At 39.8% G+C, this 26,529-nt stretch overlaps 3 protein-coding genes across 17 annotated transcripts in view; 2 read left to right on the forward strand and 1 right to left on the reverse strand.

The window, feature by feature from the left end:
* Positions 1–520: 520 nt before the first annotated feature.
* wdr5 (WD repeat domain 5) lies at positions 521–6,477 on the reverse strand. The gene is made up of 14 exons (XM_017425479.3): positions 6,291–6,477; positions 5,348–5,457; positions 5,053–5,161; positions 4,486–4,559; positions 4,209–4,298; positions 3,850–3,939; positions 3,674–3,757; positions 3,538–3,593; positions 3,314–3,360; positions 3,106–3,181; positions 2,954–2,987; positions 1,701–1,775; positions 1,529–1,616; positions 521–1,448 (listed from the first exon to the last, which is right to left on the reverse strand). Exons 2-14 carry the CDS (start codon positions 5,423–5,425, stop codon positions 1,348–1,350), a joined length of 1,002 nt encoding a protein of 333 aa, XP_017280968.1. The 5' UTR covers positions 5,426–5,457; positions 6,291–6,477; the 3' UTR covers positions 521–1,347.
* A 275-nt stretch (positions 6,478–6,752) lies between these two features.
* Positions 6,753–13,565, forward strand: LOC108241386 (bromodomain-containing protein 3). 2 transcript variants are annotated; one of them, XM_025007877.2, is made up of 10 exons: positions 6,753–6,811; positions 7,735–8,055; positions 9,849–9,986; positions 10,129–10,264; positions 10,802–11,064; positions 11,172–11,300; positions 11,390–11,548; positions 12,785–12,912; positions 12,983–13,257; positions 13,355–13,565. In XM_025007877.2, exons 2-10 carry the CDS (start codon positions 7,861–7,863, stop codon positions 13,444–13,446), a joined length of 1,515 nt encoding a protein of 504 aa, XP_024863645.1. In that variant the 5' UTR covers positions 6,753–6,811; positions 7,735–7,860; the 3' UTR covers positions 13,447–13,565. The 2 variants fall into 2 exon arrangements, with proteins under 2 accessions (XP_024863645.1, XP_017280975.1); XM_017425486.3 differs by lacking the exon at positions 6,753–6,811 and adding an exon at positions 6,820–6,973.
* Positions 13,566–17,636: 4,071 nt separating this feature from the next.
* vav2 (vav 2 guanine nucleotide exchange factor) overlaps positions 17,637–26,529 on the forward strand; it is a 187,840-nt gene continuing 178,947 nt past the window's right edge. For 11 of the 14 annotated variants that reach the window (XM_017425527.3, XM_017425529.3, XM_017425532.3 and 8 more), the window contains exon 1: positions 17,637–18,168. In XM_017425527.3, the coding sequence (XP_017281016.1) occupies positions 17,965–18,168 (204 nt within the window). In that variant the 5' untranslated portion in view covers positions 17,637–17,964. The remainder of the gene's footprint in view (positions 18,169–26,529) is intronic. The other 3 variants (XM_017425521.3, XM_017425525.3, XM_017425526.3) reach the window with 2 other exon arrangements.

Consider the following 26,529-nt stretch of genomic DNA (forward strand, 5'->3'; position numbering starts at 1 on the left):
TTTTTTGTCCTCCTGTTCTTTGTGGGTTGTTCTGATGTTCTATCATGGACAGAAAAAAAAAAAAAATGTTAATAAAGAACAACTTTGAAGTGATGACATTTGATTGTGTGTGATGCTAAAAACAAAGAAAATCCACTCCAGAAAAATTTAAGGCTTAGAGTAGTCCTATTCAACAAGTGGCCATTTTATTTTTTAAATTTGGCCCTCACAAAGCAGACAGAATCCCAAACTGATTAGTCTGAATATAATGCTAAATTATAATAATAATGCTAAACTTTCGACATATCAGAGCTGGTTTGACTCGTCCATATGACCCGCGCAACGCTGCAATACGAACAAAAGTAACTTTGGCATTAATATGACACCAGGTCTTTTTCAAAACCAGAAATGCAAAAAGTACGTTTAGAAATTTGAGTATTTTTTTGTTTAATGGTATGTTGAGAAATCGAGTCGTTACTGCTTCGGTCAAACGTTCCTTTCTCCCCTTCAGCTGCAGGGAATAAAAACAACCTAAACAGCGTGAAACATACAAAACTGAGTTTATTTATTCGCAGGTTATAGCTGTCCAATGCAAAAAAAAACAAGTACTCCACAAAAACCAGGTTAACTACAGACAACAGATGCTGCTGGCTTCGTGGGCACGGCTAGGAGCTAATCAAGCCTTGAAAAAAAGCATTACATGTCAGCGGAATATGTACAAATACTACAGCACAGGAACGTTAGGTTGCTGTTGTTAAAACGCCCCAAAACAAGGGTAGAAAATCGTTTTTTTTTCCATTCACATGTGTATTTACTAATTTAACTTTTTGTCTTTGAAGCAATTTGAAAATCACTGCAGGATTCAAATTCTTGTTTCACACTGAAGTTTGGTACCATCTGGGTAAGTAGAAATGAAATCTTGGGTTTTCTGACGTGACTGTTACTTAGACGGTACTTTACAGTTTATTAGACAAATTAAAAGCCAAAAGAAAACACGAAAGACCAGTAGCCATTACATTTATTGTACAAGAGCTGTTATGCTGCAGAGAAGCAAATGTGACGTGGAAAAATACTGAAACACCAGAACAATCCTGTAAAATAAGTCACTTGGTTTTTTTCTAATGAGACAGAATCTGGCTCGTGCTCAGGGTGTGGTGAGACGATCGTGTCCGCTGCAGAGTCGTTGACGTGTCCGTTTGGGTTTTCCTTGCAGAATTTAATGAACTCAAAAGCTTCCTGCATCCATCAGGAGCTCCTTTACAAAAGGGTCCTCTTATCTTACAACACAATGTAGAAAGGAAGAAAAAAAAAAAAAAAAAAAAGTATGAATTTGCCCCGAAAAATATTTAAAAAAAGGGTGGGGGGCGTTTAGCAGTCGCTTTTCCATAGCTTGATGGTTTTGTCGTTTTCTAAAGCTGCGGATGCGATGATGTTCTCTGTTGGGTGGCAGGCGGTCGAGATGACGACGTCTGAACGGAAACAAGGAGGAGATCTTACACCAAAACGTTGGTTTACAGAAAACGCTGCACTTCGAACAAGTTGGCCGTACCTGTGTGGCCCTGGAGTTTCTGCACGATCTCCTTCGTCTGCAGGTTCCAGATATAAACCATATTGTCCTCCGAGCCCGACACGATCCACTGCAAGAGAGCAGCCGTTAGCGTCGGATCCGGCTTCCGTTTAGTCCCGAACTGAAAACAATTACACACACGAGACGCTCTTACCTTCCCTCCGGTGACAGAGAAATTAGCGAATATGCAGTATTTCTCGTTTTTATGGCCAGTGTACGTCTTCAAGCACTGAAAAAAGAGAAAGAAAGAAGTCAAATTCCACTCAGATGTTACCTGCGGCAAATGTTTTGTATTAACTGGTTTAAGATCAGATTAAAATTAAAAGGGATTTCATTAAAACAGGTGTTTGGATCAATCCAGATATTAATACTGATACTAACATCAGTATTGGATCAATATTCTCCACTTCGTACTCATCTAATTTTCAACATTGCTTTAAATTCATCCTGGGTTTTAAAATGCAAAAGATAAAACAAATGAACTAACAGTGAAAATACCCAGCTTCAGTGTAGTGATGATAAAAAATGGCTGCCCTTATATTAAGACGTATCGGATTAATATTGATGCCACTGGTTGTGTATTCAGACGGTATCAGATCCCAGATGTTGCAGCATCACACACCACTGCTGCACAACAAGTGATGGAAAATACAAGCCTTTAGGAAAAGTGACAGCTCCAAAAAGCCTTTTTTTTCTTCTTGAATCTCTCGACTTATTTGTCCATTTTCTTCCCCCTCCAAAGGGCCTCCAGCTCCCTGGGCTTCCTGGTGTCTGAAACACCCGAGTCTGCTCAGATGTTTCAGATCAGAAGGCGAGGCAGAGGCAGCAAAACAGAAACGCGCAACTTTGATTTGTATTTTTTTACCTTGTTTAAGGAAAGCAAACTTTCCTTGCCGATTCATGGCCGACTGACTGGCTTCGAAATAAAATATTCTTTCAGGGCTACTTTTTCCAGTGATGACATTTCTGTAGTGTAGTTGGCACGCGTGCTCAAAATGCAACAGTTCCCTCTTAGCCCATAAAATCCTCTGCCTGTAAACTGACACTTCTGTTAAAACAAATCCATCATTTTGTTATTTTGTTTGCTTCTTTTTAGACATGTTTATCCTTCGTCTGGTCCTGTCTGCACAAACACTGCCTTTACTAACCTGTTAAAGGGATAGTAAAAACTTTTGAACTTGCCTCTGAATCTATTACCAAGATACTAGTTTAAACTAATTTATTCCAGGTTGTTTTGTTTTCATTTTAAGATACGGTCTGAGAGCAACTGCTGGCCATGTGTGATCGAAATCATTCAAAATGGCCAAAGGTTTGAGCATGGATACCCAATTTATTGCACGCAAAAACAAAAGGACTGAAAGATGAGAAAAGTCTTTCCAACTTATCAGATCGACTGCAGGAGCTTACCTTGCCTTTGCTGTAGTCCCACAGCTTCAGCGTGCTGAAAACCCAAACAGTGAAGATGTAAGACGGCAAAATAAAAGCACAGAGGCGTTAGTTGTGGTGCTGTGCTGCCCTCTGCTGGTAACAACCATGAACAACATTAGAAACAGACTCACTTATCCAGAGTAGCAGCCAGGATGTACTTCCCGTTGGGAGAAAACTTCACGAACGACACGGGAGGGTTGTCATCGTCTGATGTAAACACAAGAACAGGAGCAAAATAAACGCCGACGAGAGAAAATAAATCATTAACCTGTCGTGCACTTTTAATGTTGCAAATCAAAAGGTTTCCTTTTTAGTCCTAATAAACTCAGTGAAGCTCACCGATGAGAGTCTTTAAACACTGCCCGGATGCCGTGTCCCAGATTCGACTGTGAAATCACAAGATTAGAATTTAACCGGGACGTGTTGTTGTTTGTCAGCAGAAGGAACAGAAAGCATAAAAACTGGAACAGGTCATTAATTCTTCAACAGTCACACACGACACAAACAGAATGATCAGTGTAGAGACTCACAACCTTGACGCGTGATTACTCTAATTTGCTCACCAGAGGCCGTCGTAGCTACTGGACACAATCAGGGAGCCGTCTCTGTTGAAATGGACCTGCAACATGAAACGTATAGTTGGGTGTTCACGTGTTCCTGTCAGGCCTCGGAGATTTCCCTCATGTTTCGGAAACTTACAGCAGAGACGGGATCAGAATGAGCCGGCAACGTTTTCAAACATTTCCCAGTCTTCACGTCCCATATCCTTACGCTCTCGTCGAACTAGGTGCGGGGAAACAAAAAAACTGGCTTATTGTTTGGCTCCGACTCTCTCAGATCCGCGTTACTGTAGTTCCTAAATGCTGCGCGCTCACCGATCCCGACACGATCAGATTGGACTGGGGGTTGAAGTTGCAGCAGAAGACATAGTTGCTGTGACCTTTCAGAGTTTTCAGGCACTTCCCCTGCATTCAAACAAGCGTCAGCTCAGAGAGGGACGAGCTTTGATTCAAGCTTCTGCACAAACTACAGACATGACATTGATCAATTTTTGAGAAGTACTCCAAGAACAGTAGTTTGATAATTGGAGTCTTGGTCTAAAGCTTCCAGCCCGGAGCTACAAGCAGGCTTGAGGATGAGTTTAGCTTCACACCGAGTTAATAGTTTAACAGAAGCCACTGAATCCAGAGACATTCAGGTTTCAGCTGCAGCTCAGTCTTTAGATATTTTTTACCGAGTTGACGTCCCAGATCTTCAGGGTTTTGTCATCAGAGGCGGACACCAGGAGGTTGGAGTCAGATGACCAGGCCACGTCAGATATTCCCTGCAGGTATAAAATAATAACATCAGCTAAAAGCTTTAAGAACAAGAGCAAACTACAGAATTGGTTGTGTATTTTCCAGAAAAAAAAGAATTATTTTTTTTTTCAGTTTTACTTCCTGGGATCACTGCAGCTACTCCATATGAGTTCAACACTTTTTACAAAAAAGACGAAACTCTGTTCTACTCACGAGTTTATGTCCGGATATGGTTTTCTCAAACTTGCCATCATAGGCTCCCCAGATTTTGATGAGTTTATCAGCAGCTGTGACAGGAATAATGTAGTTTGGTAACCACAGAAGGAAAACATTTTTACGCAACACTCCAAGTTCAATTGTTCTTGGGAAAATATAGTGTAGCCATAAGTAATGTGTTCGTTTTTAAATTGTATCACATTTATTTGCAGGAAACGAATCTGGAATCAACATCCAAAATATGCAATCAATATTTCATCTAACCACGAAGCAGTTAAATGATTTTGATTGAAAGTAACAACAAACAACTTTTAGCCACTACAATAGGATGCTTAGCTTTTCAGTCATACGCAATAAATAACATGTTATTCCTGCAGTACTGTAATGCAAACATTAGTATTAGATTTCTCCTGAGCTGAAGTAAATACTTGTTGAAAAAGTCAACTGAGAAAACCAAATGAGTATTATTAAGGAATGAAACAGGTGAGTTAAGCGCTGACAGAGCTCATTTACTTCAGGAAGTCTGTAGTTTATTGGAGCTATGAGTAAAAATGAGAAACTCACACGAGCTGGCGAGCCATTCTCCACTCGGGCTGAACTTGACAGAGGACACGGCTTTAGTGTGTCCCGCTAATGTGAACTTCAAGCTGTAGTTTGGCTTCGCAGGCGCAGACTGTGAACAAAGACAACATAATGCTGGATGGATAAATAAACATATTGTCGGAAAATGTTATAAGCTTGTGAAGGAGTAACAAAAATAATAGATATTAACTATGTATTAAACAGAAACTTGAGGGTAAAATAGTCCATAAATGACATAATGAGAGAATACAGGAAACCTAAAAATATTGTCTCCAACCTTGCTTTGGCTGGCCGAGGCTGATGGAACAACTGGAGGTTTAGTATCAGTCTCTGGTTTCTTGTCCTCTGTTGCCATGGTGAGGAAATCAGCATCTATTGCACTCTAACCTGATACAGGAATGAAAAGAATAAGAAAATAAGTATTTACACAGTTAACACAACGTTAACAGGGAACTGTTTGGATTAGAAAAAGAAATACTGAGTTAAAAAAATATCTGTAAAAGTTTTAAATTATTGTAACTAAGATTACAAACATGGTGGCGTCACTGAAGACGACCAACACAGATTTTCTGTAAGGTTTGATTTGTTAGCACAGCTTTATTTAATGTAAACCACCTGTATAAACGTGTGAACAGACTTTACTCAATTCAGAATCATAAAATGGCACTACGCTTCCAAGCATATGCTAGAATTTAGCTAATCGGAAAGCGGTATAGTTGTTTTCTGTTGCAAAACACTTAAAATACCTGTACGGTAGCTTTGCCGTTTAGCTACAAATTTAGCTAGCGCAGGTAGCTTGAGTTAGCTACCATTAAATTGTTCTTATTATGACAAACGACTGACTACAAACACCTTTTGCAGCCTTCTTGGAATGTTCTGAATAGGATATGAAGGCATTAACATTAACCCGTGTTGGCATAGATTAAATATATGTGTAAATAATAACCCCAAACAAAGAGCGACACACGGGAAACGGTGCGCTAAGAAGTTCCGCGCCGAAGGAGATATTATATTCGTTTTCTATCTACAACTACATGTTTGTTACAATATTTGAGGTTGTATAGCCCAGACAAAAGATATTAGTTACACTTTATTGCCCTGGTTTTATGGAGAAGTCAACGGTAGCCTTAATTATCATGCAGCGCTGATGCTGTTGACAAGCAGCCACGAAGGGGCCCTCCATTCAAACAATGAAAATTCGGTTATACGCGGATACTCACAGGGATTTATGCAGAATCGCGACCGAATTATTACTCCTTATAAAAGATGGACACAGAAAAAGGGCGTATATTAGCGAAACAGGGTCTAGAAAAACGATAAAAATCAAGCGTTTCACTTGTGGATGTCTGCCTGAAGGTGGGAAGCCCTGCCAGCAGAAGCGGGGAATGTGGTGTGCGGAGGTTCTGCGCATGCGCGTTCCACTCAGAAGTAACGGGGGCTGGTGAGGGTCAATTGTCAAAGGCAATAAAGAAATAATTTTTGATCTGGTGTTTGTTCTATGCATTGCTATCATTTCCAAATTATCACGAGTCTTATGTACAACGGATAAAACAAGAATAAATAATATCACCAGGTATTCTTTAGGTGTCTGAAGTTAGAATAACTCAAAATTTCCATATAAAATGACAAACTAATTCTTATAAACAATCTGGATCATGCCATTTATCTTCCAGAGCAACAGGTGGCGCTATTGCGACGTTTCTTCCGTCCACCCACGCCCAGCAACAGGTCAGCGAAGAAGGTATCTATTTTTCAGTGGTGACGCTGCTCATTTAGTTTTCATCTTAATTTGTTTTTCTGATTTTCTGAGAGCTTCGGTACGAACTCTTCTGAAGGAAAAAACAAAACAAAACAGCAGCGTCTGAACTCTCACGTCAACACGCCCTCATAAGAAAACGAGTTGGTAATAAAAACTTCCGTGTTTTCACTTTTAACCGTTACTTTTTTGTCCCCCACGTCGCATCCGAGACGTTGGTTTTGCTCTCTGATATGTAAATTCAGCTGGCGAACAATATTCATTGTTCGAGCTTACCCGGACATTTCCTCAAAGTGAAGACAAGTCTTGTAACAAAAACCCAAGTTGACAGTTTCAAACCGAATTATGGCAAATTAATAATGAACGATGTTAACTTGTTTAGCGATGCTTAAAATCAGCTAAGCTAACTAGCTTGAACGCATCACTTGTTGGGAGCAAGGAGTGGTTTAAATTATTAGCTGTCTTGTGGTATTTTACCACAATATGACTTTTTTTTTCATTACTTCAGCATTTTCGTTACAAGTCTGTTTGTTTTGTTAAGTCTATTATCAGTGAATCATCCAGGCTTAAAAAAGTCTCTTAAACACAAGGTATGATTTACAGTAAATTGCATAAGAAAGATGTTCAGTGTAAATGTATAACTTACTAAAAACTAGACTGAAAATTAGGGAAATAGCATGTTAACTTATACTTTCAAAGTCCTCCAGGAAGCTGAAAAAACACAGGTCAAGGCTACTATGAAATATTACATGAAAGTCCAGCTGCTTTTCTGTTTTTAAAAATTTTAGCACACAGTTAAAATGAGTGAACCCAGAATTTAAGCTAGGCATAGATCTACTAGGTTTTGTTATTTTAGGTGATGAGAGCTGAATTATCCTCAATGTTTAATGTGTTATTTCTTTCAACAGGTGACCATTGTGTGGTATGAAAACTATGTGTGAAGTGGGCTGGAGGTCCCTGAGAATCTTTACTGAGCTGAAGGGCGTGCGCTACGTGACTTACACGTGAGCCGACGTGTTTTTTCTTCCGCCATCATGTCAGGAGATGCGCAAGCAGACCCTCCACAGCTTGTGAATCCCCCTCCTCCTGAGGTGACCGATCCCACCAAGCCGGGCCGGAGGACCAACCAGCTGCAGTTCATGCAGAAGGTTGTGATCAACGCGCTGTGGCGGCACCAGTTTGCGTGGCCTTTTTACCGGCCTGTTGATGCGGTCACTCTTGGATTAACAGTGAGTATTTAGCACTTTATTGATCAGCTGATTGACAGAAAAGGGTTTATCTGAAGTCATTTATATAACAAGCAAACCAACAAGCAATAGAGACATTCAGAGTAAGACCTCTGAAATTAAAGGTTCTGCTTTTTAAATATCACGTGACTGACACTGGAAATGGATAATCCAACTTGTGAGTCAAATGTAACAAAAAACAAATCTTGAAGTGAACACTTGCATTCATAAAGGTTGTACCAAGGCGTGATGATTTTACCAAAAACTGTTGAGATAATTACCCACTTCACCTAAAATGTTCTGAATATTTGGTGCACATAGCTTACAAAATGTGTTTTTTTTCCCCTCCTTTTTTTCTAAGGGTTCTTCTGTACAGATGTGTGTAAATATCTCTACAGTAGCAGTTAAAAGCTGACAGCATTTCCTCACTCAATAGTGTTGGTGTGTACAAACTTGTGTGACTTGTGTTGTACATAAATAATTCAATGTGCACTTTAGGCATTTGTTCTTTCATTCATTCTGTACATCTGTCTATGTATTGCATCTGCTGCCTTTAGGAAAAGCTTTTATTTTTTTACTCTTTCAATTAAGTAAAAATGTGTGTACATTTTCTATTTGTCATTCTTTTACTCCATAATTGTTGTCTAATCTTCCTAACCCTTTTTTTTTTTGTATCTTTTTGACTCCTGATTCCTTTTCACGCAACATTCGAACATCACAGTGAGTGTAGAAATTACTCTTCTAGCGTTATTCTTCTTTCTTCTGGGCAAGGTTGCTCTATGAACTGTATCTCCTGCCTTTGGGCAAAGCTTCTCATTTTTACTCTTTCAAGTAAAAATGCAAAACTGGAAAGAAAGGTGGAATGCTCCCTCTGAGTCGGGGGGTGAGTGTCTGCCTCAAGTGAAGGAGTTCGACTATCTGTGAGTCTTTTTTATAAGTGATGGTAGGATGGAGTTGCTGACTACGGATAAATGGCAGAAGATGGATGGGAGTGTTACTTTTCAGCTGATTGTTAACCAACACAGACAACTAACACCATTCATAAGGGATAAAAAGTTCTTTAAATCAATGAATAATCTTCATACAACTTCATGTAGTTTCAGATTGAAATTTTGATTTAATAAGTAATGAAGATTTTGTCTTGAGCGGCATCAAAGCAGAAAATGAGATTCTAATTAGGTCAAATTGAACTTTCGTACAGAAGCTTTTTCTTAATAAGACTCCTGTTGAATAAAAGTGTTGATGTTTTAGTGAATAAATTTAATTCACTTTTACTGAGTCTGCAGCATAACTTGAAACCAGTTTTGTGTGTTTTTTTTATTTTACCATTTTGGCTCTTTCATATCAGCAGTGATATATTATAATAGTTGTTGATATTTTTTAACTTTGTGCTTTCACAACAATGACTTTATGATCACTATAAAGACTAATTGGCCAAGAAAAACAAAACAGGCAATCAAATAAAAAGCCAAACATTTAATTATCTAACCCAGTTGATTTTGGAAAAACAATTGCATGCAGCCGCAGATAGTACACTTTGACTTAGGTTTTGGTTTTCATTTCCAAGTACAGCTGACCATTACGGCTGATTATTCAAGTCCTTTTTGCTTAATCTTACTGCATACCAAAGGTCAATTTATTCTGTATCGTGTTTTAGGATCACATTAATTTGTCGCACATTTCTAAACTGAAATAAACAGTAAATGAAGATGCTGGCAGCTTGGCACCGATCAGCTTCTCTACCTCGGTCAGACTTGGAAAGACAGAATGATTTAAAACTGATTCTTCTGTCTCAGGATTATCATAAAATAATAACATCCCCCATGGACCTGGGCACCATCAAAAAACGGCTGGAGAACAACTACTACTGGAGCGCGAGTGAATGCATGCAGGACTTCAACACCATGTTCACCAACTGCTACATATACAACAAGGTGAGCTGCATCAATTCTATTCTTCTGGTAAAATATGAAAATAAATAAACAGTGATCAGCAGAAACAGTCGTAATGTTGAAAGCTGGTTGATGCTTGTCGCTCCGGTTTTGTTTCCGGATTCGTCTTCATCTCGGCCTGCAGCCCACGGATGACATTGTGCTGATGGCCCTCGCCTTGGAGAAGATCTTCCTGCAGAAAGTTGCTCAGATGCCTCAGAAGGAGGAGGAGAGTTTTCCTCACGCAGGCAAGAGGAAACGCAGACGAAGCAGCACTGCAGGTAAAGAACGAATGTCTGTGATCATCTAACAAACCTTCAGGTCGGAGGCACCCTGCAAATACTGGGATGAAGTTATTGGCTGGATCTTTTCTTTAGTTTTATGTATTCATTGGTTTAGGGATTCTTTTTTATTGTGTTAAGTAATTATAGTTTTGTAAAAATTCTGTTCTTTCCCTCTGGCTCCAGACTGATGTTAGTTCTTCTTAGGACCAATAGATACAGATGTTCCTTTAGCCCGACAGCTTTTTCATTTACAAATCCAAATATAAGGAGGGAGGCAAGTAATTGGTTGGATGTTGTTTTTTCTTTATTCATTCTTTTTAATATGATTTTGATTTTTTAAATCATGCACTATAGAATTATTTGTTAAGACTTGATCACTGTTTGTTGATCCAAAGATCGCTGTATTTGTGGGTCTGTTTCTTTTACCTGCTCCTCTTTGGAGACACACAAATAAAGTTGTAGCTTAGAAAAGTAAAGCCCATTTTGCAATCTGATGTATTTGAACGTTTATAGCAAGTTCTGTTGCTTTATTAGAAAAGAAGAAAAGGCGTGAAAGTGAAGAGCAAACCATAAACCCTACAAAGAAGGACAATGAAGAGAAGGATCTGAGGCAGCAAACTGAAGCAGGGAGCCTGAGCGACCAGCTGAAGTACTGCAACGAAATCTTGAAGGAAATGCTCTCAAAGAAGCACTCGGCCTTCGCCTGGCCGTTCTACCTGCCTGTGGACGCTGAAGGTCTGGGGCTGCACGACTACCATGACATCATCAAATACCCAATGGATCTCAGCACTGTTAAAGTATATTTACGTCTACAGCCTATATTTGTGTTTTTACTGCATATTTTTTTACAAATGTAAGCAGAAGGTCTAAGTATAGCTAAGTCCTTTCTGTTTTAACCCCGCAGAAGAAGATTGATGAAGGAGAATACCAGGACGCTCAGCAGTTTGCTGCAGATGTTCGACTAATTTTTTCCAATTGCTACAAATACAACCCGTCACATCACAGTGTTGTTGCTATGGCCAGAAAACTTCAGGTGGGTTGTGGATTATTGCATATTAAAAGCAAGGAGCTTTTTGGGGGGGCTTCGTTGTGTTTATTTTATTTTTTCTAATTGCGTCCCAGGGGGTGTTCGAGCAGAGGTTTGCAAAGATGCCGGATGAGCACGTGGAGATAACCTCGCCAGATAACGCCATGTCTGCTGAAAGTGCTGCTTTCTGTGGGCTGAGTGGAAACAGTTCCTCCAGTTTGGACAAATCAGAATCAGCAGACGTGCAAGAACAGGTGGGTTCCTGCACAGATGTCTACTAATCAGTGTTTACGTTGCATTGAATGTGAGCCTTTCCTTCCCTTGTGGATGCTCTTCTAAGCTGTTTTCACATATGCACTGCAGTCCTCAAATGTTCTAGAGATATTCCAGGCAGGTTGGATGTGAGAATGCATGTTTTTGTAGCGCTGATCCATATATATATTTTTTTTGCCAGCATTTTCTTACATTAAATGTCTGGAAGATCAGTGAGAGAGACGTGTGACTGCAGCTGCAAATCTCCCAGAGTTTTTGTTGCAGCTGCGCTGATAAAAGTTGCTGCTTTCCGCTCTTTTCTGCGAGCCTGTATGTTGCTTTTTACTTGCAAAGAATATTCTCATCTGCAATCTCTTGTTCTGGAGTGCTTGTGGAAAAAAGTCCAGACCTAATGGCCTTCTGAACATCTCCTGCATTCATGTGTGAAAACGGTTTAAAATAATTTCTTACTTTCTAAAACCTGTATGCGTTTAAAAACAGTCACCAAAATGTCTGTGAATGGATTTTAAAGAAATTCTCAGGAAGTAACCACTGATTGTACATCGTCAACTCCTAAACTTTTAGAGTCAACCCTATTCAACATGGCCCCCGCAGCTAAGTGACCTTAGCAAACACAAAAATGGCTATAGCTCAGTGGATTTTACAGATATGGAGCTAAATTTTGGTGTGCTAGTAGCTGAGAGTCATTCTCAACACATACTCTGAGCACTAACTGATCCTGTGACATCTGTATTTAAAACTGTCCCATTAACTATCGGAGTCGGCTGTTTCTTTCTGTTAGCAATAAATCCCGAAAAAACACTAGACAGATTTTAATGAAACTTACAGAAAGTAATCATTAGGTGTAAATCTGCAACTTATTAACTTTTGGAGTCAAGCCTATTAAAAATGGCTATAACCCTGACAGTTTTATAGATATTGAGCTAATATTTGGTGTGGTAGAAGTTGATCATTATCATCAACACACACGTTTAGCGCTTCACGTTGTGCATCAACAGCATCAACCCCTGAAGTTAACCCAGTGTGTTTGTTAGCAAAATATCTCATGATTCATAAGGATTTTAATGAAGGCGGCGGGCAAAGAATGTTAAGTCTTTATCCTTTTCCCGAGTTTCTTTCATCCTATAGGTTTTACAATTTCTTGGTGCTTTTAATTTGTTCAGAATTGTTTTATTTGAATACCTTGCATTTACTGGCCTGTTTTTTAATACAACTAGCTTAAAACTGCTCACAACCAGCTTGCTGTCCTCTCTGAGCCCCCTGTGAGTGAAGCAAAGACGAGGAAAGAAAAGGACAAGACGGAGTGCAGCAGGGAAAGTAAAATGACTTCCAGCTTCAGCACAAGGTAGGATATGTTTGTTTGTTTTGTTTGTTTGTTTGTTTGTATACCTCTAACCGTTTTGTCCTCGCTTCAGGCTGTTGTGGGAAGGGAGTAAAGGCTGGGACTCAGACGAGGAATCTTTGCCGATGTCCTTCGAAGAGAAGCACCAGCTGAGCCTCGACATTAACCGCTTGCCCAGCCTGAAGTTGGGTCGCGTGGTGCAGATCATTCAGGACCGAGAGCCCGCCATGTGCGGCGCCGACCTGGATGAGATCGAGATTGACTTTCAGGTACTGAAGCCGTTTACTCTGCGGAAGCTCCAGCAGTACGTCAGGTCGTGCCTCTACAAGAGATTCAAGAAATTCCAAAGTAAGTGCAAACCGTTTGGGTAACATTTACATGAATCATCCTAAGAAGTTGGGATGTCTTCATCATTTGCTGCTTCTTTTTGCTCCACTTTATCCAGAGAAGAGCAACCAAAGTGCCTTCCAGCCCAGCAGCAGCAGCAGCTCTTCAGACTCCTCCACTGATTACAGTACAGAAGACAGTGACTCCTGATCACCTTATTGTTGTATTTATTCTTGTTTTGAAACCAGAATATGTTCTTTAACGTTCTTATTTTTTTACTTGTATATGTACACTGTGTTAAAAAATAAACTTTATTGTTTTTATTCAGTGGAAACATTACTGGTTTTACTTTATAGAGCCCAAAATTCATGTTTGGTTTTTATTGTGTCATGTTTTAAACCTGCTTCACGGTAATCCTCTGGAATTTGTGATGTTTGGATTGTTCTTATTTTTAGACAAGACAAATACAGTTAGATTTGTTCATTTCGAATTGTGTGAGTAAGTAATGTGAGTTGGGGGACATTTAAGTTAGATGCCTGTTTGTTAATACCTGGAGAAATGTCAACTTTATTTAATAATTTAGATGGAAGAAAATAAAAGTAATAATGGGCAAAATGACTGAAAGGGAAAAGAAAAGAAATACACGTTTCCTGAATGGTGTTTGCTCTTTTTGTGTGTGTGTGAGCAGCTCCAGTCTGAGAGAATAAAGATCCGCCCTGCCTTAAACCATTAACTCTGCTTCCAGCAGGCCTGCCAGCAGCTCTGCAGGACGTGGCACCAGGCCAGCGCTGCCCGTCCGTTTCGAACAGCTGGTGCCTTCAGTGGCTTCTGCTCCATTTGATCTCAGCGTGCACGCACGAGGAGCGGCGCATCGTCGCACGAGGAAGGTTTTTATGAGAACTACTGTGGACTGAAAAAAAAAAACAAAAACACAAACCATCTGCAGGTTAGCAGTCAGGCAGGAGGTGGCAATAAAGGACCATCCTGAAGACCTTGATAGGTTTTATGTTTATTTAGAGGTTTGGAAATAAACAGCAATTTGACTTGACATATAATGCATTTATTTTATATACCTTTTTATACAACTGTATCCAGCTTGAATTTAAATAATGAGAATATATATTCTACTTTACACTCGTTTGATTAAATAAACTAGTTCTGTCACAATTTGGACAGAAGAAAAACGCCATAAACAAACCAAGCTAAGTAAACATGCCCAAATTGTATACCATATCATTCATCAGTTATTATTTTTATTTATATTTTCTTCCAGCCCTGTCTTCTTCCAGTCCTTGCACTGTGCACGCTGCAGCCTGATGCATTCCCATTGTGCCACATGGAACATGCCATCCTGTGGTCCTCAGCAGCCTCGGGCCATGATTGATCAATGCCACAACTCTAATGACAACTAATCATTTCTCCCACTTCTGGCCATCATTCAGTGCGGGAATGCTGGTAACAAAAAAAAAAAAAAAAAGCCCACACACGCAACTCTGCAAACACATCACAGACAACACTGACGGCTTTGATTAATGGGTGTCTGCTTTTCGTTTTAACACTTTGTCCACAGCGGATAGAAAATAAATATAAACTCAATTAATGCGTTTTCATCTGGCTTTGAATCAAAATATGTTGCATGAACTTCACATGCACGGTGATCAATTTATGCTAATGTTCACTCTCCATCAAAAGTCTTACTTGAAAACTAAAGAAATTGTATTTTCTGTGAAAATTCATAGTGAAGGCTGAGTGTAGTTAGAAACAAAAGGAGCCAAACACTACCTACAAGTCAAAAGTAGCTAAAAGTAGCAAAAGGCTTAATAAAAGCTAAAATTAATAGAACAGTAGCCATAAACTAGAAGTAGCACGAAAGGACAAAAATAGAGCAAGCAGGCTGAAGCAGCAAATCCAGCTGTGGTTCGAAAGAAGTGATTACAGCAAAGTATTTTGTAAAGTATAAAAGTTGCAAAAGTCATAGAACCCATCTTCTGAATGAACATTTTCATATAAGATAAATAGGCTAAAATGACACAAAGTATGCTAATATTCACTGTACACCAAGAGTCCTCAGAAAATTAGCTGATAGTGTTTCTCTGGGAAGTGAGAACCTTTTTTTTTTTTATTTTATTTGAATATGCTCAATTTGTTGCAGACTTTATGATGCCTGTTCATTTATTTGAGGCCCATTACTTATGGATGGAGAGGTTTTGCTGAGCAGGACGTTTTTCAGAGTCGAGTCACACTCGCCCGTACACAGGAGGGATTGTACGCTTAATGTCACTGAATCAGCAACGTTTCCACCACCAGCCCCACAACGGATTCTCTAACTGGTCCCTTCAAGCTACCAGAGGATTAGTTAACAGATGTTATTTACACGCACACTTGTTTTATGAAATGATTTTTTTTTTTCTTCGTCTCTTTTTCTATTTGACGATCGGGAGGAAAACGTCCAACAAGCGTGTCCCAGTAGCGTTTGCTTGAAATATTATAACCTTCAGCTGACCAGAGAAGATATAGAAAAGTTATTTACTTTTCCAACAAGCTATGCATTCTGATATATTGTCAGAATTGCAGTCAAACCACAGTCTGGCGGCGCTGAAAACCACAAAATTCATTGGAAATTACTGTAATCACTGTCTCTTCAAGTGACGCTGTTTCACCAGCTCCGTTTCCTCATGAGCAATGCCGTAAGACTTATACATCCATAATTTAGGCTGGGGAAAATCCTTAAAGGTTAAGTGGTCTCATGGCTTCCTGATCACGCTCAAAGACTGTTTGTACATCACACGTTTCACTGTGCAAAGGGCACTCATCCATGCAACTCTTATCTTATCTCTTATCTTCGCGTGATGCATGAGGAAGTTCACAGACAGTTTTTTTTTTTTCGTTAACCATCTTGCTATGACACAATGAGATGTGTTAAAACACATCTTCAAGACAGATTTATAGCCTTTTTTTTCTGCTGACATCCAGCGTCTTAAATGTTAGGACCTTTTCTCTACAACCATTCTCCGACCCAGGAGATGTAAACCACTGCTTGGACTTTTTCAATAAACCAGCTACATGTTTGTTTTGGGGTTTTTGTATAATTCAAAAGTCATTAGAATTCCCTCTGAAGCATTTCATACCATGACTCATGTTTTTTAGCCTGCACTTTTACACAGAGGAGCTCCTGCTCTGTTATTAAGGACTCTTCAATGCTACTAGCCTGCTCAAAACTTTTTTCCTGAATCTCGCTGCGCAGCTGTGAAATAAAACATGCAAATTATACACCAAGAAGTGCATATTGATCCAGAATAGTATCCTAAGACTATTGGCTGTGGTACGTCTCACAATGTTGACTAACTTTGCAAAAACATGAAAAAAAGAATAATGCAGATCAATAGAACTTTGGCAAAACACTTCATATGACACAGCTTTTCTGCAATTTACGATAATTCATTTTAAGCAGCACTGCTTTTCTAGCATTTGCCATAATTACCACATCTGGTCCAGGTTTTCTTTCTGTCTAAAAAAAGCTTCTGACTCACAGAAAGGTACAGGCCTGAAAAGACAATATAGTGAGTGAAGAACACTTGCATAGCTATCACTAAAATTAAAAATTTAAATATGTTCTGGACCTTTGCTTAAGACAATCAAATATTTAGGCAGACCTTGTTGAATTTTATTTGAAGACTGCCGGCCTAAGTCTAACCAAAAAGTAAATAAATAAATAAATAAAAAAATCACCGAGCTGAACTTGGAAATCCTCAATGGGCGCATGCAGTTCCCGCTTCATCCGTTAGAGGGCGCCACCACACACTTTCCCAAAACACCCGAAACTCCCTGAATTTTTTTTTTTTTTTCCTCTTCTGGAGTGTGGAAGCCACTTTAGCAAAGTGAGGACAGGCTGTCCAGGTCGGAACTTTGCAGGAGGTGAACGGCACTGAGGGATAGGCGTCACCTCCGGAGTCGGGACCGAATCTGCGGAGGGGACGGGTCAACGTTTGAAGCGGCCCCGGCGGGAGTTGGAGGGGGGAGAGAAACCGCAGAACGTGCAGAAAGGAGCCGCGGAGAGAAACGCGAAACGGCGAGGACGGCGAACGGAAGAGGCATCTCAGAGGAGCTCGGCGTTTGTTTGTTTTTTAACTCCACGCTGTTTGGAGCCAGAGTAACTTTTACATTTAACGGGATACATGCGAGCTCGGGCTCCTTTTTGGACGGGTTTCCGCTGCCTGTCTTTGGGAACGAGGGGGGAATCCTCCAGGCGTCGTTCCGAGCCCGCTCCTGCTCCTGCTCCCTTTTCTCTTGTATTTGCCTCAGTAAATCATGGAAGTTGGTGTTTTTCAGTGACGAAACGTGAAATGCAAATGCGGTAAGCGGGTCCGGGCTTTGTTCAGGTCTTAAATCACCGCTTTGTGTTGACTCGGTGCTGTTTTTTTTTTTTTTTTTTTTTTTTTGATCTGCCGACAAAAACTTTTTGAGAATCATGAAGAGAAGAAAATTTCTGTAGCCGCCTCCTGAAAGTGGGTGTTCTCCGAATCGCTGCCATGAACCTGGGTACTGTTTACTACGCAAAGTTTGTAAAATTACACCATTAGGACATCCGGAGCCGAGAGGAAACCCACCGTGGTAGACGCAGCTCGGTGTCGGCCGTGAAGCAGTTTCCAGGACCCCCCCCCCTCCCTGGGGCAGTTTTATTTTTATATTTTTTGTCGGGATTAGGAGGAGAGTCACTCCGGAGCAGAGATGGAGGAGTGGAGGCAGTGCGGGCGGTGGTTGATAGACTGCAAGGTCCTGCCCCCGAACCACCGGGTCGTGTGGCCCTCCTCGGCCGTGTTCGACTTGGCTCAGGCTCTGAGGGACGGGGTGCTTCTGTGCCAAATGTTGCACAACCTCTCCCCGGGATCAGTGGATCTGAAGGAGATCAACTTCAGACCCCAGATGTCACAGGTGAGCTTGCCTCTGTGGAAACTTAAGAGAAACACGATGATGATGATGGTGATGATGTGTTTGATTTGCACCAGCAGGTCTCTGTCCTCTAACATCTCCCTCAATCATCCAAAGCTGCCTCTGTCAACAAACCCACATTTTTGGCTTTTGCATACCTGTGCAGTGCTTTCACAGAGGCAGGATGTGTGATTTCGAGGCGAGGCATGGTTTTTGCACAGCCTGATCACACGAGACGAAGGGACACATCACCTCTGTTGGTCCCTGCACACTGAAAACTGCTGGGTTTAAAGCAATCTCATTTGTAACCCAGCCCTGGGTCACATCTGGGTAGTTTTACCTCCATATTATAAAACATACTATACTAATAGACCAACAATAGCCATTTCTCATCTTTAGGATCTGTTTTCCTACAAATGTGGGGCTTTAAGTCCTGCCTAATCCTGCACACAATCATAGTGTCACATGACCTTTCTTTTAAACATTACAACTCAGCATAACAGATAACTACCTGCTGTCAGGGTTGACTAGCTAGAACCAGTTAATGTTCTTTTAGGAAAGCAAAGTCTGTGTAAAGTACAAACTAAAGTTATTAATAAAGTCAACCAGGTTAAGCATCTTAAAAGTTGATTTAATCAGCTAACTTCTATTTATTACATCCTAAAGCAGAGGTCCAGTCTGGTCTGATTTGGTCACGTACTCCTTAAAATGTCCGACTTTGACTCATCTGCGACCCAAATGCTGGGTCAAACTTTTTGACTCCAACCAACCCGATCTGTGACCCAAGCAGCTTTAACCCAGCAGCTTTTAGTGTGTGAAAACCTCCAGGCTCAAGCTGATCCATTTGGAGTTTGCAGCAGCAGATTTTTAGACATATAATTTATATTCTTCCACGTGCACCGGATAGTTCTCATTGATTTGCTCCGTCTTCCTGGAATTTAACTTAAGCGATCGGATCGTGCTCCAGGGGTCCTAATTGAACATTTACACTGATGTGGAAGTGAGGAGAGGGAGATTTAAAAAAAAAAAGAGGCAGTAACTAATTTACAAAGACACAGTTGAATAATCTGCACTGAGGTGTATCAGTGTGACTATTTCCCCCCCAAAAAATCTGATAATTAAAAATTAAACAGAATTCAGGTATTTGCAAACATACATTCCATTGAAAATAAAGACAATAAGTCAGATGTTGATGTTGAGAAATTGAGGCATCTGAGAAAGATGTCCAAATGTTACTTCAAACATATCATTTAGCTTTATTTGTGCTTTTATTAAATATGCTCGAGCCAGTTATGCTAATGCACCATCATCCCATCACGGTCTGTGAAAAACAAACAATTTGACATTTTTTAACTTGTGCAGCACAACAGCTATTTGGCTCGTAGATGGCTCTGATTCTTTGACGCTTCCCCTTCACTTCAGCTTTATTTGTCTTTGCCAAAGCATTACGAGGAAGCATTTGGTGTCATGGGAAGTTTGCACGACCACAGCAGTGGAGTAAAAGTGCGCTGTGGTAAATGTTTAATCGTGCTTTTATTCGCCGTGAGGTTTGTTCTATAAACGCCCCTGGGTTTCCATCGCTGAACTTTCCAGAAAGTCCGCGTATTTGCCATGGAGATTGGTTTTAAAGTTGCCAGCGTGAAGACGGTGATTTTAGTTATTCCTGCTGTCATGCTTGAGACGGTCAAATCGGGGCTATCACACGGAGGCCAGCGTGTTTGTCTGATATTCTTGGCACACCTTCGGTGACCTGTTTCTGTCATAGCAATGTGTGAATATATGTTTCATGTGTCTGTCTGCCTCACAGTCCGCACGTGACAGATGTCTCTTTTTACTCCTCATCTGTTACCTTCCTGCTAAGAGGTTCAAAGCTCTTTCACGTTAACCTGATCAGAAGGTGATCGGTTCAAAAAAAAATCCCTGACTCCACTTCTCAAAGTGATTGTTTGATACTTAAGTAATTGAATCTTGATTTATCTTTGCGCCTCTGACAGAATGAACACGCCAAGTGGGTTTCTACGTTGAATTTGTAGATTACATTCTAAACCAAAAACAAGGATACAGTAATCGAAGATCGTAAATCTTAGTCACGGCGCTAGTCCCGAGTCTTTTCTTCCTCTCTTTTGCTCAGTAACCAACAGTAGCCTCAACCTATCAGGCTCAGAAGCCTCTGATTTCCATGATTACAAGGCTCAAGGGAGGACTGGATGGCATCCTTTGATCCGCCCACTAATTGTGCTCCCGGTCCTTCAGAGTAAATCTGCAGCGAGGGTGGAAGTGGTGTCCGCAGTGACAAATTGGGTTAAACAAAATCCTGGCAGCAGAACAGTAGGGTGTGATTTATGATAAGGAAAAGGTCAGAGTGCGTGTGTTTGTGCTTTTTAATACTGGCGGCTTTAATGGCTTAGCCAAACGAAGAAGAGGTGAAGCAGAGCAATTACATTATTTGCTCTGAACACAGCCCCCCCCCCTCATCAATAGATGTGATTGATGGTTTTCAAAATGAGTTTTGTCCCTGAATATTCATCCCTGTTAAACATTTAGCTTCTGTGTCCTCAGATATGATCATAGGTGTTATAAGTAGTTGAAATGCTGTGACCTGAGTCACATTTGTTGCTTTCATATAATAATAATAATGATAACAACATCCAGACAGAAATGTCCCTGGGTTTGTGCTCCTGTTAATTTTTGTCTCGAACAGAGTCACGGTCTTCTTGTTGAAGCCTGGCTTCATAACTGTTAATGAAGCCGCAAATGAAGTTTCACATGTAGAGCGCACCTTCCAGTCTAATTGTACAACAGTATCAACAATTATAATACGGATAGATTTGAGTCATATTACAAGCGAAAATGCCAAATATTTGCTGCTGGTTTCCTTTGTGTCAGTTGTTCATACTTTAGATTAAGGCATTTTATTGACTAAACAAGTAGAAGTTACTTGCCTTTTAAAGAGATGGTTCCGATCTTCGGATGGCTGAATAAAAAACAATTAGGAGAAATTGCATTTATTGCTGACTGGATTGATGAGTTAACGGCTAGTCTGAGTAGGGCCGATATCAGAAAAGAATTCCAGTTTACAAGATTTCATCATGGTTCATGCTAACACTCTTTGGTCAACCTCTAACTTGCCATCAGTGTTGCGTTACACAAGAATTCTTCAGTTAATTGCAAGCACAAATATCAGCAGCAGCTAGCTGTAGCATTTCTAATGTAATCTGGGAGAATTCCAACAGGAATATTGTAATATTCCGACTGTAATGCCTGTGTGATGTGAAAGCGACGACAGCGCTGTTAAACTTTTGTGATTGTAATCCCCTTTAGTCTTTGCCTCGGTGGGACTAGTCATCAGCCCATCACTCTGGTCCAACCTGAGGTCATTCAAAGATCTGTCTACAACAGGTTAGCTGTTAATTAGTCACACCTATAACACAGAAGTCTACTTCAACAGCTCTGTACCGACTCTTTAACGGGTCATCGGGGTTTATTCCTGTCTGTAACACGTGAAGGGTAAGATTGTTCAGACGTTGCTCACTGGTGTGAATGACTCAGCAAATACTCCTGATGGAATTCCAGGATTCCAGGTCGCAATTTCCTGGAATGAAACCAGTCTTATGTAATTCCAGTAGACATAAGTTGAACAGGAACAGACCAGATAATATTTTAAACGTCCGACTGATATTGAACAATGTTTTCAAGGCTCAGTTTTTGTTAAGCAGGAGCCAGTTGATTGGGTTCTTTAAAAACCTAGAACTTAACTTGAGCGTCTACTTGAAGAAAGCTTAATCGTGACTGGTTGGTTGAAATGTGTCCTTCATGGTGTGAAAGCGAGGAACGCCAACACAGTCAGCATTTGCTGAAAAGAGTTGTTTTTTTTGTTTTTTTTGCTTAGGCCTTTTTAGGATCTAAGTTCTTTTTTTATTGTGTTTGTTAAATTAATATCGAATTAGAAAAGTGACTATTAGTGTTTGAGTCGCAAAATGGTTTTCAATTACGATTGCTGACATTGGAGCTTGTAAATTCTGTCCTTTGAGTTCGAACAGAAAGAACCAGGATGTTTAAAACCAGTCGAACTGATCAGGTAGAATTACAACAACGTTCATTGTTAACAACCTCATAAACTTATCTCTGTCCTGCATATCAAGCATGCAGTAAGGTAACTAGTCAGCTGGGTGGAGGTTTAACCTTTTTTTTTTTTTCTTGACAGGTGAGGTTGCTCCTGCTGTATGAAAGTGCCCCCCATTTATGTAGCGGAATAATGTTTTTTTATTGCGTTTTCACAATTTATTTATCTTCACCTCGAGGTTGTAAAGGGAAGCTTAATGAGCGTCGGTGTTTGCAGACACTTAAAGTATGAACTCAGAGTTCAACGCCTCGGGCTGTGTCTGAGAGACAAGAGTGAGCTGTGCTTCCTGAAGCCTTCTCTGTGTTCTGCTGTGCTTTTGTTAGAGGTTATTGGGAATGCCTTTGGGATTACTCAGGCAGCTACGCACGTGTTGCTGTGCTTTTGTTTCTCTGTGCGCTTGTTATATTTGGAATTCTGCGAGCGAGATATTATAGTACCTGTGTTCTGAGTGAATCACAGCTGGTTGAGTCCACAGAGCTCTCCTGAAGCTGCTCAGTTCTCCACGGGGCTCTGGACCCCACACAGAGCCTGCTGCTTCCACTCACAATAATTGAGTCCTTTTATATTTTAGTTTTTTTCTTCTCTTTTTGTCCAGTTTCTTCCAGAAATATTGGCTGATGACAGCAAGAAGCAAGAACCAATTTGAAATAAAACGCTGATGCTTGAATACTTCAAAAAAGAACAGAATGAAATCACTTTCATTGCCTAAAAACATGTTTTTTTTGTTTGTTTGTTTAAAGACATTTGTTAATAAAAATCCACACAGACTTAAACATTAGGTAGCATCCTAGCAGTCAGAATACAGCTAATTAAAAGCTAAAGTGTTAAAATAATGTTCTCTTTCAGTGCAAGTAATTGAACTGTAGCATTTATTTAGATTTGCATTTCTGCCAGTTACCACTTTACACTTGTTTGACCTTCACTGCTAATTGTACAGAGTCAAAACATTTATTAGTTAGCATATTTCTTCAGTGGCTATATGGCATATATTCACTGAAGAAAAATTAGTATGTAAAGCATAACAAACCATATTTAATATATTAGCTCTTAGCTTAATTTTTCAGTGCAAATATACTAACAGAGCATATTTGGCGTTTTAGCTGTATTTCTTCAGTTGAATTACACCAACAACATGTTTTGAATCAGTTTCCTTCAATGGAAATCTGCTGACGAGGCATATTTAGCAATTTAGCAGCATATTTCTTTTCTCTGACAGGATGCTAATGCTTTCTTGCTTCAGTTTAATGCTCGGCAGATGGACTACTGTAGACTTGTTGAAAAAGAGCTCTCCTCAAAACAGATTTAATCATAAAGGATAAACTCGTACAATAACTGCAAAACTGTTTTGTAAGTGGCTCCTAATGGCACATAGGGGTGTCATTCCTTTCTGTTGTCATCACGCTGTCATGTAGCATGTTTTTAAGATTATTGAGTAATATGGATTAAATGTGCATCTCTTCACCTTTGATTTGCACTTTGTACGATTCTCAGTTGCCGTCTGATTTTGTTCAGTTAACTATACAAGGAAACCTACAGCTGTCAGTCACTTTTAATGGGTACCATTCTGCTAGACAAATGGCAAATCTTAGAGAAGTAAAGTAAAATGCCCCCATCACATCAGTTTCTTCCCATCTTGATCACTCCACAGGCTTGCGACTCTTAGCGCTTCGTCTGAGCTCCACACTGAGATCAGAGGCAACATGTGAACCAAACAACGTGTTAAATAATCCCCGGTCCACCTTAAATTCTGAAATCTTTGTTTGTGGCCTGACTAAAGAAGTGGGCGGTGGCTAAAGCGTAGACGGCACCCCCATGCCTCCCTCTGGGGTAATTTAATCTCAGCTTCAGGTCCACTGTTGACCTGTGACCTTAGTGTTCGCCGGATGCAGGTAATACTGTTAATGGTGCTCATTAGAGATACACGCTGGTTTGAACAGCTGGGATGGTGCAGCTGAACACTAATGGGATTGACAATAAGGGAATGGGTCTTGGTGAAGGTTGTCTAACCTTTTTATGACGTAATCCGACTCCTAGGGTCACGGAAACCCTTTAAACTCCAACTTTTCCTTTTTTTTTGGTTTGAGTGCTGACATTTTCCAGCACTGGCTTATAAGCAGTGTGCCATTTCTTCAGGGGGTAAAAGTAGCCGTTTAGCTCAACCTGCCAGAGTTAGTTTTTTCTCCACAGTTCAGGAGCAGCTAGATTAAAACAGCATATACATTTGAAACTGAAGACACTTGGTTGAACATCATTATAGACCTACTGATTGAATGGAAGTGGTTTTGAAAGTATTTTACTGAAACTCAATCTCATTTTACATCCACCTATTGAACCCAAATTCTTAATTAAGTTGTTAAAACACAGTGATTTTATTTTACTTCTCATTAACAAAATATTTAAGCTTTTTATATTACAAAATGTAGGAACTTTTCAAGATTCTAGCATCTAAACATAATTTTGCAGTTGGTGATTTAAACTGAGATTTACAGAGTGATTTACAAGATAAAGGTGACACTAAGAGAAGCTCTGAAAATTTAATGTTCAACTTTAAATCGTAGACAAACATTGCCTCAGGGCATTTAGTTCTGCAGCTCCTTAACCCTCTGCAGACTTGCTGTTTCTTTAAGGTAAATTCTCCCTCAAGGAATATTGACCCTTAACAGTATCAAAAATGACAAAAAGAATCTGTGACCTATGAACATGTTCACCTAATTGAAGGCGTTGTGTGAATTTGAAGGTTTGTGTAATACCACTTGTTTGCACTGCTACAAATCAGACAATGAACTGGAGCAGAAAATACGGTGAAAAGCCGGAGGCTGAGCAGTGGTTCCCAAATTTTCAGAAACATCACTCTCACAAATTGCTTTCATTTGGAGTAAAACAACAAACTCATTTCTCTGTTTTCTTTAAAGTACGTTTGCTGAATTGTTAACCTTTTTTTCTTTCTGCCTTTGTGTTATTGTGAGTCACGATCATTGACTGAGGAGCTCCACAAACTTACTTTCATACCAACAGTTTTGTTTTGTAGGCTCGTTTGGTGATCATTAATATCATTTTGCACACAAAGCTAATTTTTAAAGGACAAAGCTATGTTTTTGTCAACCTCTATGGCGAAAGACTGAAGTATCCCATGGTAATTTCATCCTCATCAACCTGAAGTTTTCTTTGTCCAAATGACCAAAAACATTGACAGTCGCATAGAAACAAGAGGAAAGTACCAGACAGAAGGGTTTTACATGCAAGCTCGCAGCTGTTTCTTTTATTTTATTTAAAGTTACAACAATTTTATTTGAGCCAGATGAGATTTATTCTCTTAAAACTAATCCATGAGTCATCTGTGCTGACTGGACATTTGAATAGTGTTTGTGCATGAGAAGTAATGCCTCTTGGGATAACCTGACCTGTGTTTGTGTAACAAATAGATGCTGTGGTGTTGAACTGAAGCTAAAGTTCATCTTAGATTTTTCTGTTTTAGCATTGATTTATTGTGACTGGTATTTTTTGGCAGATAATTGTGTAATTACCGGCGTCTCTGTGTTTGAAAAGTCAGAAAAGAAATAGAAAACCCAATTCAAGATGTCTGCCTCAGGAAGTCGACCTTAGGAAACGCGTAGATAGGTGTAAATCAGTCAGCGTCACAAATACTGAGCTGAAATTAGGTGTGGTAATAGCTGCATATGCATTCTGCAAGGATTCTACTTTTATTCGAATGTTGGGACTAAGCCTTTTTTCCACAGCTGTTTATTCATGTTTTTAAATTCTAATCATTTTATTTTTTTAATTGGAACAAGTTGTACTAGCAGTAAATGGCTCGAGCCCTTCACCACAGCAATCTACTTTATTACATTTATAAACAAACTCAGCCGAGCTGAATTAGTAATTATCGTCTCTCTCCAATGTTTTGTTTTATTTGCCATGTGATGCAGGCTTTGTTATTAGATGGAATTGAGCAAGATGCTAGAAAAGTTGTGCATTGTAAAAGAAAAGTATTCCTTCTAGATGAAGACATCTGTGTCTCAAAGCAGAGCGTCTGATGCTTTGTATTTTTATTTTTTTATCACATTCATTAGTGGGATAACATCTCTCAGCATGACATACAGGTGCTGGTCATAAAATTAGAATATCATGAAAAAGTAGATTGATTTCAGTAATTCCATTTAAAAAGTGAAACTTGTATATTATATTCATACATTACATACAAACTCATATATTTCAAATGTTTATTTCGTTTAATTTTGATG

Source organism: Kryptolebias marmoratus, linkage group LG14 (genome assembly GCF_001649575.2).
Source record: "Kryptolebias marmoratus isolate JLee-2015 linkage group LG14, ASM164957v2, whole genome shotgun sequence".
Classification (NCBI taxonomy): Eukaryota; Metazoa; Chordata; class Actinopteri; order Cyprinodontiformes; family Rivulidae; genus Kryptolebias; species Kryptolebias marmoratus.

What these genes read in the sequence shown, in the direction of transcription:
- wdr5 (XM_017425479.3), bottom strand. Translation starts at nt 5,425, where the DNA reads ATGGCAACAGAGGACAAGAAACCAGAGACTGATACTAAACCTCCAGTT. An exon ending in GTGTTTAAAGACTCTCATCG is followed by an intron (nt 3,182 to 3,313) that starts GTGAGCTTCACT and finishes TGTTTACATCAG; the next exon opens with ACGATGACAACCCTCCCGTG. An exon ending in GAAACTCCAGGGCCACACAG is followed by an intron (nt 1,449 to 1,528) that starts GTACGGCCAACT and finishes GTTTCCGTTCAG; the next exon opens with ACGTCGTCATCTCGACCGCC.
- LOC108241386 (XM_025007877.2), top strand. Translation starts at nt 7,861, where the DNA reads ATGTCAGGAGATGCGCAAGCAGACCCTCCACAGCTTGTGAATCCCCCT. An exon ending in ACTGCTACATATACAACAAG is followed by an intron (nt 9,987 to 10,128) that starts GTGAGCTGCATC and finishes CTCGGCCTGCAG; the next exon opens with CCCACGGATGACATTGTGCT. An exon ending in ACTTCCAGCTTCAGCACAAG is followed by an intron (nt 12,913 to 12,982) that starts GTAGGATATGTT and finishes TCCTCGCTTCAG; the next exon opens with GCTGTTGTGGGAAGGGAGTA.